Here is a 15,638-nt window from a genome sequence, read left to right on the forward strand (position 1 = left end):
ATTTTTAAGAAAGAGAACAGGATAATTATTTTATCTTGTCCCGTTCATCCTCATCTTAATAACAAAGACAAGTAGTGATGCTAATTTTGATTTCTCTTGGTCACTAGATCAAACCCGAACCTCTTGCAATTCAGCTAATTTTGATCGCAAATCATGGGAAATGGAAGGAAAATGAACTAACGCAATTGTATCCCTAGAGCCAAGTTACGTTCCAACAAAGCTTCGAATTTGTAATCATTTTGTTTGCACAAACAAGTCAGGTGTAATAACTAATAATGTCACAAAATAGTGTGTTATGACTTAATATGATCAAATGGAATGTTAAACAAGTTATCAATGCATTACTTGCACCACAAATATGGGCAACTTTGACACTAACGTGATCAAGCCACCAAGCAGGAGGGAGACAATTGGGTAGCTGCGGGTGCTGCAAATCTCGGTTGCCTCTTTGCCGTTTAATTGTGACTTAGATGGCTAGCCCTGCTTGTGTGTTTTGGTTGTAAGTGTTGTGTAATAACCCTTGTGTTGTGTGGTGTGTCCTGTGTTGTATTCAAACTTTGATACTTCTCTTATACAAAGATGCACGGCTCTCATGCGTATTTGTTAAAAAAAAAACACTAATGTGGTCCATAAAAAGGTACATCTGTGAGCACCAATTGGAATAATTATGAATTTGTAAAATTTGGTATACCTTTATGAAAGTACATTCAACACTAGTCTTCGCATCTTAACTTTTTGCCTATTGCAAATATGTGCAAAGATATTGCAAAAATAATTTAGAAATTCACCCCAAACAACACTCTTTTTCTCTGGAGAGAGTGCAAATTTAATTCACTAGAATCATCTAATCATTTGTATTTATTAAAGAAAATACAATTCAAGAATCACAACAATACAGAAAATGTATGTCGGCAAAACAGAATCCCTAGCTCCATTTGACTTTTCTTTTTTTTTTATAAAAAGTATGGTGGATGCTTTACGTGTGTATTGCCACACACTTGGGACCCATCTCTATTTTATACATTTTATCTTCAATTATTGGAACATATTTTTCTCAATCTAATGATGATTAATTAATTGACAAACTACTTTCTTTTTAATGTATTTGAATCTGATGCTGTAGCAAAGCAGACGTCAAATTGCACCTATTGTAATCTCTGAAGATTCTGAGATAGTGTTGCATGCACCACATGAAGGTTGTGCCTTGCCCCCTTGGCATTGTTTTTATTTACCTACACTTTTCTGTTGAATTTGTCAAACTATGGCAAAGGCCAGGAAAGAATAACATCTAGCACAGAAATTTCAAGTTCACTGTGTCTTCCACTAATGGGCAAGTTAACAATTAGAACAAATAGAGACGCTTCCTTTGCCTTTAGTCTTGTCTAGTATGGCCTTTTCACTTTCCTCTGCTCTCTCCAATGGAATGTTCTTTGTGCAATGGTGCATGCAAGGAGATGACTTTGCCATGTCTGAACAATGACCCACCACTAGAAGAGGAAGTAATCAACAGATCAGAAACTTTGTCATGTTTCTGTTTTGAAACTAAACTACAAAGTTTGTAGAACTGGAACACTTGGCTCATTTGGACATGTAGATTCAAAATCTCAATGATGTTAATACCAACTGATGTGATTGATCCTTCTGTGAATAAGAAAGCATGGTTGGTGGACTGAAGCAAGTGGTGTTATTAAAATGTCACTACACGCGCGCGCGCACGATATTTCTTTGTGAATAATTAACTAGCTCAAAATTAATCTAGTTGATTCATGAAAAAAAGAAAGCCCTTAGTTCAGTGCAAGTGTACTTACAAATTGCACAATGTCGGAACTGTTGAATTATTCCTTCTTCTATTTGTTCCAACAAAAAGAGAAATTGTAGTTCTTTAACCATTTCTCCTAGCTACTTTAACCGCACCGTAATGGCGCTATCACATCCAATATTACACAAGGAGAATATATGTGGGGTTGAGTTGTTTCAAATGGGTAGGAATCAGGCACCATCAATTTTTCCTTCCCATTGAAATAATCTTTTCGATGAAATTGTCCGACTTACACTTTTCGCAATCCGATTTGCCCATGCATCCGGTGACACACTTTGTCCTACAAAGTGCATCGGTGCAGCAACATCAACGCCTTGGTTAAACTATGCGCCATGAGCAGTTCGAAAGCATGCTACATACCCTCCATTCTCTTGTGTCAATTATATATGTGAGTGTAAAGCAAATCTAACATTATCCTTCACCTATGTATAGCTAGGAGAGCCGAATATATGTATGGTGTGACTTGTTCCTATTGGGACAGGTGCTCTACTCCAGTGTGTGGGGTTTCAACTGTGGTTCACCTTTAATTAGTTCCAAATCCTACATTCCTCTCAAAAAGCTCCTTGTTTGATGTTGATGTGCAGGAATCCATATGAGGCTAATACTAAAAAAAACTCTTGCTGTTTGAGTCAAACCTCCTGTCCAAATGCCAATGGAAGAAGCCTTTGATGCGTGAAGCACCTCATTCACTACCGGAAATTTTCAAATTGCCGTGAGCGGAAGACTTTGCCGTGAGTCTCCTCTTGGGCACACGGCAAAAGAGCCATTTGCCGAGTGCAGGAAAACAAACACTTGGCAAAATATGAGCACACGGCAAAGAAGGTATTTGCCGTGTGCCACAAGGGAAAGCACACGGCAAACGGTTGCACTCGGCAAAACAAAAATTTTACCAAGTGTTTTTTGTTTGCCGTGTGTCTGAGCCCTAGCACACGGCAAAGTTTTTTTAAAAAAAAGTGGTTCCACACTCCCAACTTTTTTAGACATACACATATTGTATATGGTACTTTATATTAATATCTGGTATTTTTTTAGTCTATTTGATATATTTAGTCATTTAATTTTATTAAACAATTTGAACTGCAAATGATTTGAATAACGGAGTAAAATCCATCAAAAAATCATATTCATGTTATTGAGTCCAATCTGAAGCCGTATCCATAAAATGGAAGGCAATATCGAACATCTTTTTCCCGAACCATGCCCGAGAACATGAGTCTGAATCATTTTAAAATTCTATAAATAACATGTGAAGTCTAAAAATCATAAAATTTGTCATGGTATCATAATTTCATGTGCTGAGTCTATGGTAAAAAATTGGAAAGGTTTCACACAAGTTTGATGTATGCTCTTTACAGATCGAAACATATTCGGAGAAGATCCATAGAGTCGAGAAGGAATTGTTCAGATTTTGAGTTAAAGTGACGGCCGAATTAGGTTTTCAGTTTACAACTTTTTGTTTATGCAATACACAACTTAGATTACTTAATGCCAAATTTTGGTAATTTTTCGGATCCGTTTCTTAATTTTAATTTTTTTTGCAGTTAAACTATATCATTTGATATACATTTAAATTGAGCTATAACTACATGAAATAATAGTTTTTTCAAAGAATCATCAAACATGAATTGTTTAGTGTCTTTTGCAAAGTATTTTTAATGTTCATTCAATCAATTTTTATAATAAAAACTTTTGAAATTGAATTAGTTCATAAAATAGAATTTTTTTAAATATGTGTTTGCCGTGTGCCTCCAGAGGAACACGGCAAAAAAAACTCTTTGCCGTGTGTGCTGGATCTAGACACACGGCAAAAATTCTCCATCCGTTCGGATAAGACTGGCGCCTTATCTCTCTTCCTCCTTCATCTCTCTCTCCCGCACTCTCTCTCCCTCCCTCATCTCTCCCACACACACTCTCTCTCCCTCCCTCATCTCTCCCACACACACTCTCTCTCTCCCTCCCGGCGGCGGCCACCAGCACCGGCCGGCCCCGGCAACGGCGCGGCCTCAAGCGCCAGCTGGCGGTGGCCGCCAGCGGCATCGGCGGCGCTCGACCTCGAGCGTGAACCGGTGGGGCCGGATCCGGCGGTAGCATTGGCGGATCCAGCCCGGCGCGGCCACCTCCGGCGGCGGCATTGCGGGTCGACGGCGGGGGACGCCGCGAAGGCGCGCGGCGGGGTGGATCCGCCCCCGCCGGTCCGCGCCGGACCGACGGGGACTGGATCCGCGACCTCGAGCGGCGGCGGTGGCGGCGTGCGACCGGCGGGGCCTCAAGCGTGGACCGGCGGGGCCGGATTTGGCAGTAGCGTGGGAGGATCCAGCCCGGCACGGCCTCCTCCAGCGGCGGCTTTGCGGGGCGATGGCGGGGGACGACGCGAAGGTGCGCGGTGGGGCGGCGGGCCGAGGCAGTGGCGCCCGTGCCGTCCTCTGCATGGCGAACGTGCGGCGGGGCGGCGGGCTGAGGCAGTCGGCGAGGCGGCAACAGCAGGGCTGGTGCGGGCAGCGGTGTGGAGCTCCGGCGGCGGGCAGCGAGCTGGTGGCGGCAGCGATGGCCCGCCAGTGGGGCCGAGAGTTTTTTTTTAATGTTTTCCAAAAATATTTGCTGAGTGCCAGTTCAGCACACGGCAAACTCTTTTACTGAGTGCACGAAAAAAGGCCCACGGCAAAAGCCAGCTTTGTCGGCCGGCGTTTGCCGTGAGCGGATTGCCGGGTGCAACACACGGCAAAGCCTTTGCCGTGTACAATCCGGCACTACCGGAGTCTGGGTCTTTGCCGTGTGCCAAAGACACACGGCAAAAGGCTCAAAGCACACGTCAAAAGGGTTCACCGTCGGGCGCCCACGGCGAAGACCCGACGGCGACCGGCCAGATGGCAAACACGCTCTTTGCCGTGTGCCCTTTATCGGGCACACGACAAAGGCTTCACCGTGCGTTTTTGACGACACACGGCGAAAAAAAAAAGAAGAAACGGCAGGGAACGGCGGGGTGGACGGCTTCGCCGTGAGCCAAATCAGACGCATGGCAAACAATTTTAAAAAAATAAAAAAATCAACCAGCTGCCCCCACCGCCGGCCGCACCCCTGGTGCCGCCGCCGGAGAGACGAGAGGCAGGGGAACCGCCGCCGGATGGAGGGAGAAGAAGCCGCCGCCGGAGGCCCCCGCGCCAGATCTGGAGGGGCGCCGGATCCTTCACCTCCGCTGTTCCGTCCGCCGTGCGCCGTCATGGAGGAGGAAGCAGCCCCGCCGTGCGCCGTCGTGGGAGAAGGAGGCAGACCCGCCGTGCGCCGTCGCTGGGAGGAGGAGGCCGGCCGCCGCTCGCCTCCGTCACCGGATCTGAGGATGAGGAGGAGGCCGCGGCCGCGGCCGCCGCCCCTCCTCACCGGTCAATCACCGGCGAGGGGCAAGCAGAGGGGGGAGGAGAGGAGCCGTGTGAGGTGAGGGAGAGGGCCGACGGAGGCCGGCTCGCCGCTGCACTGGCTGCACGGGAGAGAAGGGAGGGGAGGGAGAGGAGAGGAGCGGTGGCGGCGGATCTGAGAGAGGAGTGGCGGCGGCGGATCTGAGAGAGGGGGGGGCGGCGGATGCGGGAGGAGGGCGTGCGGTGCGGCGGGACGAGTGGGGCGGTAGGGTTTGGAAGGGTTGGGGGGATTTATACGAAGAGCCGGCGAATCTGGGCCGTCCGATCTCGAGAACGACGGGCCATAGTCAAGAGACACTTGTTTGCCGTGTGCCAATAAAAAAAAACACACGGCAAACATTTCTACATCAATGAAATTCCTGTAATTGCATTTGATATATTATAATTATCAAATAGTTTGAAAAAATACTAAAGTTTTTGTAATTGCACTATATATTGTGTATTGCCTTTAGAAAAAAGTTCGAAGTCAAAACCAAATTTGACCATCACTTCCACTCCAAAACTAACCGCATCCTTCTAAACTCTATGATTCTTCTTCGGAGATGTTTCCGTTTGTAAGCATCATACGTGAAAAAATTCCAAAACTCACTAAATTTTTTACCACAACCTCCACATATGATATCATGAGTTGTTCACAAATCTCATATTTTTTAGACTTGATTTGCATTTTTTAGAATTTTAAAATCATTCAGACACACGGTCGTGATCGTTTTTCCTGGTCAAGTTGTTCAAAATTTCTTTGGATTTCATGGGTATGGCCTTAAATTGGGCTAAATAACATGAATATCATTTTTTCACTCATTTTGATCTACTATTTGAACCACTTGCAGTTCAAATTTGACTTATTTAAAAAAATTGCTTGAAATGTAATTAGTTAGTTAAATATAGCAAATAAATACAAACATGTTCCAAATTTTAACACGGATTACAACATGTTGCTTGTGGATTGGGAAAAAAATTTGGAGGGCAGAGGATGATTTTTTGTTGTCCGCTTTGCTGTGTGCCTTCAAAAGGCACACGGTGAAGCCAAGCCTTCGCCGTGTGCCTTTTCATGGCACACGGCAAAGCCTAATGCCGCAACCTCCTCGTAAAGGCCGTCATACACGGACAAAAAAATTATTGCATTGCCGTGTGCTAAAAAAACACACGGCGAACTATTACTTCGCCGTGTGCCAAATATTAAGCACACGGTGAAGCATGACTTCGCCGTGTGCCACTAAAAAGCACACGGCGAACCATTACTTCGCCGTGTGCCAGAAAAAGCACACGGCGAAGTATGGCTTCGTCGTGTGCCCGATAGAAAGCACACGGCGAACTATCGGGCACACGGCGACTTTCGATTTTCCGGTAGTGCGGGCTTTGCCGTGTGTATCCGGCACACGGTAAATATGGTGAGTCCGGTAGTGATTCCAAAGGCATTTGATTCCTCCACCCAAGAGTTGACCTCCGAATATAATTTCTCTCTCTCTCTCATTCATATAGCTAGTGGGAGCTCGCTTTCCTCTTGCTACCCCTTTTCACAAGTCATAAGGCTAATAGTGGACTGCTTGTTGATGTGCTCACTCTCAGAGCGAGCCAGCGAGGCTGCTCTCAAGAATTTCTTGTGAAGATGACACTCTCATGCGACCATGGTCATAGCAGCCATATCTATAGCTAGCTCATCCTTCTCTCTCTAGGCCCACTTACAGGTGACTGCATGCACAAGATCGAGCTAGCTATAACTCTCATGCACCATCTCTCTCTTCATCTCCTCCCTCTCTCTCTACTCTCCTCCTGACACGAGGGCATATAAGGCATGAAGGTGTTCAAGGGCAAGATTTGGGCAGCCATCGGGTCACTCATGGACCACGCCGCGGGCACAGCGTCTACCGCCAAGGCGGCCTCCTCGGCCGCCGCAGTCCCTGACCGGGCTCTCCTCGCCGACATCGAGGCGGCCGTGGAGCGGTGCACCGGGGGCGGGGGTGCCGGCGGCGACGACCGCCACGTCCACGAGATCCTCTTCCTCGTCTCCAACGCGCCGGGCGCCATCACCTTCCTCTCCCGCCGCATCACGGCGCGCCTCGAGGCCGCGCGCGCCCCGGCCGCCGCGCTCCGCTCGCTGCTCCTCGTCCACCGCCTCCTCCGCGCCGGCGACCGCTACTTCGAGCAGGACCTCCGCGGCCTCTGGGCGTCCCGCGACCTCCGCGTCGACGCGCCACGCTGCAGCTGCTCCCCGCTCGCCGCCGGCACCTCCTACTTCGGCGCCGGCGCGGCGGTCGCCACGGGCGCCTGCGCCTTCGTCCACGGCTACTCGGCCTACCTCGAGGAGCGCATGCAGTGGGTGATCAACCAGGCCGGCAACCTGGAGCCCGCGCGGCCGCCGCCCAACCACGACGGCGGCGGCAAGCCCCCACCCCCGCCCTCCTCCTCCTCCTCCTCCCACGACGCCGACGCCGAGACGCTCCTGTTCAAGCTCGCCATGTGCCAGAAGCTGCTCGACCTCGCCATCCAGCTGCTGCCGGACAACAACACCAGCGCCTGCGCCGCCGCCCGGTCGGCCTTCGGCATTGTGCTCCGGGAGAGCTTCAAGGTCTACGACGCCTTCACGGAGGGCCTCGACGCCGTGCTGCTGCGGTCGAGGAGCCTCGCCGGGCTGAGCAAGCCGCTGAGGGTCTCGGCGCACGAGATACTCAAGAAGGCGTGCACCCAGACGCCGGACCTCAAGGAGTTCTACCACAAGTGCAAGAGGAGCAGCGCGAGCAAGAGCCTCGAGTACCCTCTCGTCAGGGTCGTCACGCCGGCGCAGGCCGCCGCGGTGGAGATGATGCTCCCCATGCCGATCCCGGAAGAAGACGACGGCCAGGAAGCAGAGCCGCAGGCGGAGGCGGAGGCCGGCGACGGCGGTGGTTCGCCGTTTGCGCGCAAGATGGAGACGACGATCAGCACGGTCTGGGTTGAGTTCGAGGAAGATGAAAAGCTGATACCCGGTGACGATCACTCCTGGTCTCCTGAGCCAAAAAGCTAGCCAAGCAAGCTATCGTAGGAGTTCTTGCAACTTATTGTTCCAAAGTGTGTTAATTTTGGGTGCTCCGGATTGGGCCGTCTCGATTTCTCCTCTCTCTTGTTCATCTTGTTGTGTGGAAGGTTAATTATTTATTTGAAGGGATTTGTGTCTTCATTCAGCTGAGAATAAGCCAAGTAATAATAATTCTTCTCTGTGTTTATTATCTTTCATCTCATTGATTTTTTCGGCCTCTCTGACCTTTGGCTTTTATGCATGGTAGCTACCTCATTGTCACTTTTATGTAGCTTGCTTATGTACTTTTGACATATTATTACCTATACATTCTTCTTCTTGTTTCATTTCACATGCTTAGTTAATTGAAGGGGTGTTGCAAGTGAATGTTGTTACTCCATAAAAACTCTCAAGATTGGCAGGAAGTAATGCTTAGGGTACAAGAATTAAGCAAGTTTTTTTTTCTTATAACTTACTATCTCAAACTTGCTTCAATTCACTTGAACTCTTTGCCTGGCCTGCCCCAACAAAGCAGAGCCTAGCAGTGGTTCTTGATCATGTCTAAATGTTTAGACCTGTGGTTTGTTATCGCTAATTCAAGTTCCAATAATCTAGGCGCCGTAAAATTAAAGGTTTGTAAGTGAGTAGGAGTGATGCATGTTTTAGCTGTTCTGACTGATTTGGCCATTTGGGTCTACTCAGTTTCTTGTTAAAAAAAATTGAGTACAAGTTGGAGGTGCATGTACTATTTTCCACCTAGAATTTTATTTCAGGGAATGAAAGGTGGGCACCGTGTTGATCGAGTCAAGGACTAGAATCTAGGTAGACAGAATCTCTCACTAAAGCCCTTACCAAGTCAGCTGTGCTCAGCTCTTGATCTATCCGGCTGTTGGGGTGGTCAATTTACTTTTGTTTGGACTCAAGCAAAGAAATGAAAACATAAACCTATTGCAACTAAACACACATATGTTTTTTTGTTATTTAACTGCTTTTTCTTGCTGTGTACTACTTTTGTAGAAATGAGTGGTATTTTGTCATGTATCACTTACGAGTTTTAAATAAAATTTATCTTTACAAATATGCAAATAAAAATGTATTATATATTCACTAATCTTTCTATCTCTTTTGTAATGGCCAGTTATTATTTTTCTAGAAAAAGTAAGGGAATTTACCCCCCCCCCCCCCAATTTGGATCTCAAATGGTTATTTTGCTCTCATTTTTTTGACTTGTGAGATTTTACCCCCGCTTTTTTCAAAACAGACCATTTACCCCCTCTTTTGACACTGTTAGTTGGATGGATATTAAAAGAATAAAAATAAATTGGAGAAAAACTCAAATTAATTTGAAAAGACCGTGGTACCCTTAACCCTATCCAAATATTCTCTACTCGCTTATCCCCAAAGTCACATTCCAGACCTCCCTCTCTTGTAACAGTCGAGGCGGTCCTGCAACAGGCGACAGCGGCGGCACCAGTAGGCGGGGGCGGGAGATCGCACAGGTGCCCAACATGGGGGCGCGGTGACCCGGCGCGGCCTAGGTGACCATCTGTGTGGCGCGGATGGCTCAGCAGCAACACCAGTAAGATAAGCCCATGAAGGGATGCGAGAGAAACAGAGGTGAGCATTTCGCAATGGTGGTTCCTCCAGGCTTCCTGATTTGCCCACACCAACTATCTGTGGCACAGCCTTTGCTTACATCCACCCCTTTTTAGCTTTTCTTTTGTGCAAGCAGTCCTCAACATCGCCACAATCGTGACCTCAACAACTTGCAGTAGACACGGTGCGCATGGAAGAAACAAGGTAAATTCAGTGCTAAGATTGAAATCGCGTGGATTGAAATCGGTTTATAGGGCGAATTAGATATGACCTCTAGAGAGATTCAGCTAACTTTATATTCAGTGTTGTGATTTGTAGGTTAAATCACAGAGATAATGCAAGGGTAGGAGCAAGAGCAAGTGGAACATGGAGGGGAAGGGGGTGCAGGAAGAGGAGAAACGACAAGGAGTTTGGTGCACTTGAACTTAATTAAATTCATGTTGTGGCATGTTGCTACCAAAATTTGGTCATGTTTGAAAGTTGTAAAAATCTGGTTTAAATTTACTTGAGAAAATTCATTTTAATCGGTCAAAATGTTCTCCTATTCAAAACAAGGGTAAAATCACCAAATTCAAACAATAGTAGGGGCAAATCCGCAAGATCAAATTGGTCTTTTCATAGAAATTTTAACACCCTTAACTCGCTTTTAAAGAACAGGGCAAACACTTCTTTCTTTTTGAAAAAGTAGGGGTAAATTTGCACAAGTCAAAAAATAGAGGCAAAATCATCATTTCACTTCAAAATAGGAGCAAGAACGCCAAAGCCCCCAAAAGTAAATGTGCAGAACTACAATTACATATGTGTGAAAAATCTTTTCTCCACTGTACTTGTTTGTTGCACTAGAACAATAATACATCATACATATAACTCACCACAAATCTGGTGAAAATTTATTCCTAGTGGACTTTGACAATTTGACTATAATTTGACATGTGTTTTCCATATGTCAAACATCTAAGAAAGTTTACACTGTTTGGGGAATGAGATCATATACTAATTTCAGTTTTCAAGTAAGTTGCTCCAACTATGTGTACATAGGTCCGTGTTGCGCTAGCGGTTCTTGAACAAAGGCTGGGATTTTACCATCCAACCCCATGCTGCATGATCAAATTTTGGTTCATCTATTTTTAGAGAAGTGGTGATGGTGGTTTGCTTCACAGTAACTCATCATTTTTGAAGGATGCGATCTCTCCTGAGGAGGTGAAGGTGACAGACTGGTTTGAAAACAAGGGGCTTGCTCTACTAGTTCATATAGACAAGCTAGATGTTGAACTGTTGCTAGAATGTTTGATTTTTTAGTTAAGTTGAAACCTAAGGTGAAATATTTTTTATTGGTTGAATATTTTTAAATATGTGTTAAACTTGTATGCTGAAAAGTTGGAGTCAGATAAAAATAATTTTGATACAATTGTTGTAAAATCAATATCTTTATGTGACCTAAGTTTTGCTTTGTATAAGTCACAATGTATGAAAATATGATATATCTTCCAAGAACAATGTGTCAATGAATCTATGACATTTGTTATAGATGCTGAAATTCTTCTTATAAAGTTGGAAAATTTTTCTTGTAGAAAGATGTAATATTTTTATTGAAACTGAAACTTCTTTCTTTCAAAGCTGGATTATTTTTTATTTAAGAAAGGAAAGCTTGTTGAGCAGAACATGTTTTAAAATGTTGCATGTGTATGTTCAAATTGTTGAGTTAGATGGAGAAATAATAGTACAACTGTTGTTATTTTTTAATAGAATAACACCTAATCATTTGCTAGGAAAGAGGAAAGAAAACTTCGAATAGAATAAAAGAAGTTGAGCTCACAATAATACGTCATACAGATAACTCATGACAAATCTGGTGAAAATTTATTCCTTGCTGACTTCAACAACAATTTAATTTGACCGTAATTTGAAATGTGTTTTCCATATGTCAAACATCTATGGTCTAGTTTACACTCTGTTTGGGTGATGACATCATATATTAAATAAAGTTTTCTATTAAATTGTTCCAACTATGTGTACTCAAGTCAATGCTGCGCTAGCGGTTCTTGAATAAAAGCTTGGATTTTACCATCGAACTCGATGAGATATTGTTTGCTGCATGATTAAATTTCATTCAGCTAATTTTATTCATGCTCAAATTTTTCTTATAAAGGTGGAACATTGTTCTTGTAGAAAGATTGAATTGTTTTTATTTAAGCTGGAACTTTTTTCTTTTAAAGCTGGAATATTTTTTATTTAAGAAGGGAAATCTTGTTGAGCAGGTCATGTTTCAAAATGTTGCACGTGTAGGTTGAAATTGTTGAGTTAGATGGAGAAACATTAGTACAACCCTTGTTATTTTTTAAAAGAAAAATACCTAATCATTCGCTAGGAAAGAGAAAAGAAAACTGGAATAGAAATAACAAGGGTTGTGCTAACTTTTTTTCATGTGTTTTTGGCAATTTGTGTTCATGTGTGGTGTGCCAAACTAGGCTAATTGAAATGGTCAACACAGATAGGAGGCACCTCTTGGATTTTGGGTTAATATTGAGACATCTTGACAGTCTCGTATTCAAAAAATCATAACTATTTTTCCTTACTAGCAGATAGCGGAGATGTACGTGCCACAGGCACGTATTTAATTTTTCTTTCATCAAGCAATGATGTTATTTATTTTCCTTCCAAAAATAATACACATCTTTCTTTTTCTATCGAAAATAATGATGTCAATTATTATCCTTCCAAAATAAATAATGACGTGAATTATAGATGAATGTATGTGAAAAAGAAAGTAAAAGTATGTGCTAAAGGAAATTAATACGTGGATATAAGGGGTGTGGGTATAGGAAATTGCTGGTATAAAAAGTATTAAGATTTTGGTGGGAAACATTGACGAAACCAATCTCCCCCTCTCTTTCGTCAAACTTTTTGGACTGACAAGTCGAGCCTCCGTGAGGGGTATGGCGGGCCCAAACTTAGTGAGAAAGTGTTTTAATTGTTTCAACTTTTTATAAATAGATTGATAATTTGATTCAGAAGGAAAGTGACTCGAGTGGTTTGGAGACCAGAAGGTGGTTAAGCATGACACATGAGAAGTTGAGATAACGCAATTTCAGGCTATAGATCCTTTATCCAGATAATTAAAAAAAAGAGTCATTTCACGATTGTAAGGATCACCGGGGTGTCCGACCCTAGAGGGGGAGGGGGTGAATAGAGTCACTAATTCGCTTTCCAACCTAGGGCTCAAACTACTTGCATAAGATAAACTACATGCTAGTTATGACTAAGGTTTATCTATACTACTCTCTACTTACCCCAAAAGACTTGCAACCTATAGCCAATCCTAATCAAACTAACTAAGAAAGTAAAGGCACGCAAGATAGAGTAAATGCGGAAACGTAATATGGTAAATAAAGAGGTAAGGGAGAGAATATGCAAACTCCCGTGAAGACACCAAGACACACGATTTAACGTGGTTCGGTTAGGACACCAAGTCCCTCCCTACGTCCACGGCCACTTGTCCAACAAGAATAAGTGTGATGCCGAGTCTCTTCGCTTGATCACCGTCTTGCGTTCGCCACCAAGGCTTTCGGCAAGCAAAGGCTAAGTGGCGCCAAGTCACCAAGACAAGGCCACCGCCACCGTCTCTCTCAAAGCGTCACCAACGTCACCGTCTTCACTATCGGAGCTTCTCACCAAGAGGGGTCTCCTTCCCCGCACAAAGTGTCGTTGCCGCTCCACACCAAGTCGGAGGGTCACACGACGATTACAATGATTGCTTGCCGCAGCAAGACTTCTCTCAAGGGAGCTCTCGCAAGAACTAATCCCTATTACAAGCACTAAGCTTACTCTCGCAAGAGTGCTTAAGCTTATATGATGTACAATGAAGCTCTATGGTGGTTGGAGGTGTTCTTCAAGTGTAGTGGACTTCTCTATCTCTTCGGCAACTCCAGCACACACCAAATGAGCCGTGGGGTGGGATATATATAGCCCAACCCTCCAAAACTAGACGTTAAGAAAAGCTGACAGATTTCCTTAGCATCGGTTAATCCGACGCTCAGGAAAATCATCATCGCCGGTTTAACCGGTGAGTGCATTTTCCCAGCAACTAGCCGTTACTGCTCCAACGGCTACTTGATCAATTGCACCGACGCTCTTGAATTCATCGTCGGTTTAACCGGTGTATGTAAGCTCAGAAAACCCCCAAAAACGGAGTCTCTGGACAACTGCACCGACGCTTGTCTTCAGGCATCGTCGGTTCAACCGACACTAAACTCTAGCCTCAGCTTCTGGGTCCATTGCACCGACGCCATCATTTTTCCCATCGTCGGTTCATCCGGTGCACTCTGTTGACTGAGTCTTCTCTGAACTCATTGCACAGGTGTATGTAATTTGCCTCACGTCGGTTTAACCGGTGAGTGCAAATTACCTCTGTCTTGGTCCTTTCGACCTGATTTCTTCGGGATTTTGTATCTTTTCATCCCTTGGACCTATAAGTCTGATAATGATCATCTTAACACATATATTAGTCCAAGTGTTGTATGTGTCATCAATCGCCAAAATATTATATTGAAATATGGCATGAGAGGCCATTTTCGCTACAACGATGCTGTTGGATAGGGGTGCAATTCGGTCACCCTATAGGTGCGCTCCAACACTCTTTTTAGTTCAAATATCTGTACTATTTTTTTCAAAATGGGATCTCACTTAGAAAAAATAATACAAACTTTTAAGCTAAAGAGGGTTAGAGGTGCACCTAATGGTCAGCAATTTACACTCCTACTGTTGGGCATAAACTATATGGTTGTATAGTTTTACATTTACAATCACATATCTATGTCGTCATATTGGAAAAAATTGTCCCAACAACATCAACTTCATGATGTAAAAGCCAAACAACCATTGAAGTTCAGCCCATAGCCCAGCAAGCATGGGTCGTCAGTGACAAGTCCATACAATTAAGCTTTGTTTTTGGTATGACTAAAACCCTTTTTTTTGTCCTTCAAAAAATAACTTTTTTTTGGAGGAAAACGACTAGAAATTTTTGGGGAGTCCCACAGTGAAAACCATTTCGAGAATAAAGGAATTATTTTGACAATCAGAAACACAAAAAAGAACTGAAATGATTCAAAGTACACTAGAATATGAATATACTCACGATTGATCCTCGGTGGTTGCTAAGCTAACATTAGTGTCTAAAAATTGAAAATCTGTTTTTTTTTCATTCAGTTAAGTTTGCCGAACTAATGGAGTGACAACATGTTTCTTCGAACCTAGACACGACGTTATTGTCGCCGCAATACGAGGACATGGACATGAAGATGTACTTACAAAGAGATATGTCCAATAAAATAAATCAATGACAGGTGAATGAAAAGAGCATCTTTAGAGTATCTCCAAAAGTCTTTCTAAATTATTATTTGGAGAGTCATCTACATAAAAATCATTTTCTATATACGTTCACTCTCCAACTATTTTTCTATATCATGTTTACACTCTACATAGCCATTTTCACTATCTATCTTTGGCTAGCGAGAAATTCAAAATAGATGATGACTATATTTGGATAATCACTTAGAGAAACTCTTGAAGGGTATTTTTCAATCAAAATCTCTATTCCTAATAATTGGGATGGATTTGCCAAAACAAAAAACAATTGGGATGGATATAGAGAGTCTCTTGGAGTTGCTTTTACAGCTTACTTTGTGACATAGCATTGACCTGTGACAATACAAGATACTTTAAGACACAAAGTTAATCACATTGTTATTTCCGTCAATAATTTTCTTACACCTGGATATGGCTTCTTTTTGGTTTTGCTTGGGCACACAACCATTAAGGG

The 15,638-nt window shown here is 43.9% G+C and overlaps 1 protein-coding gene across 1 annotated transcript; it reads left to right on the top strand.

Annotated features, from left to right (window-relative positions):
• The first annotated feature begins 6,758 nt into the window (after positions 1 to 6,758).
• Positions 6,759 to 8,444, top strand: LOC120643960 (putative clathrin assembly protein At1g33340). Its single transcript, XM_039920479.1, has one exon. It carries the CDS (start codon positions 7,025 to 7,027, stop codon positions 8,231 to 8,233), a length of 1,209 nt encoding a protein of 402 aa, XP_039776413.1. The 5' UTR covers positions 6,759 to 7,024; the 3' UTR covers positions 8,234 to 8,444.
• The last annotated feature ends 7,194 nt before the right edge of the window (positions 8,445 to 15,638 follow it).

Source organism: Panicum virgatum, chromosome 8K, assembly GCF_016808335.1.
Source record: "Panicum virgatum strain AP13 chromosome 8K, P.virgatum_v5, whole genome shotgun sequence".
In the NCBI taxonomy this organism is placed as follows: Eukaryota; Viridiplantae; Streptophyta; class Magnoliopsida; order Poales; family Poaceae; genus Panicum; species Panicum virgatum.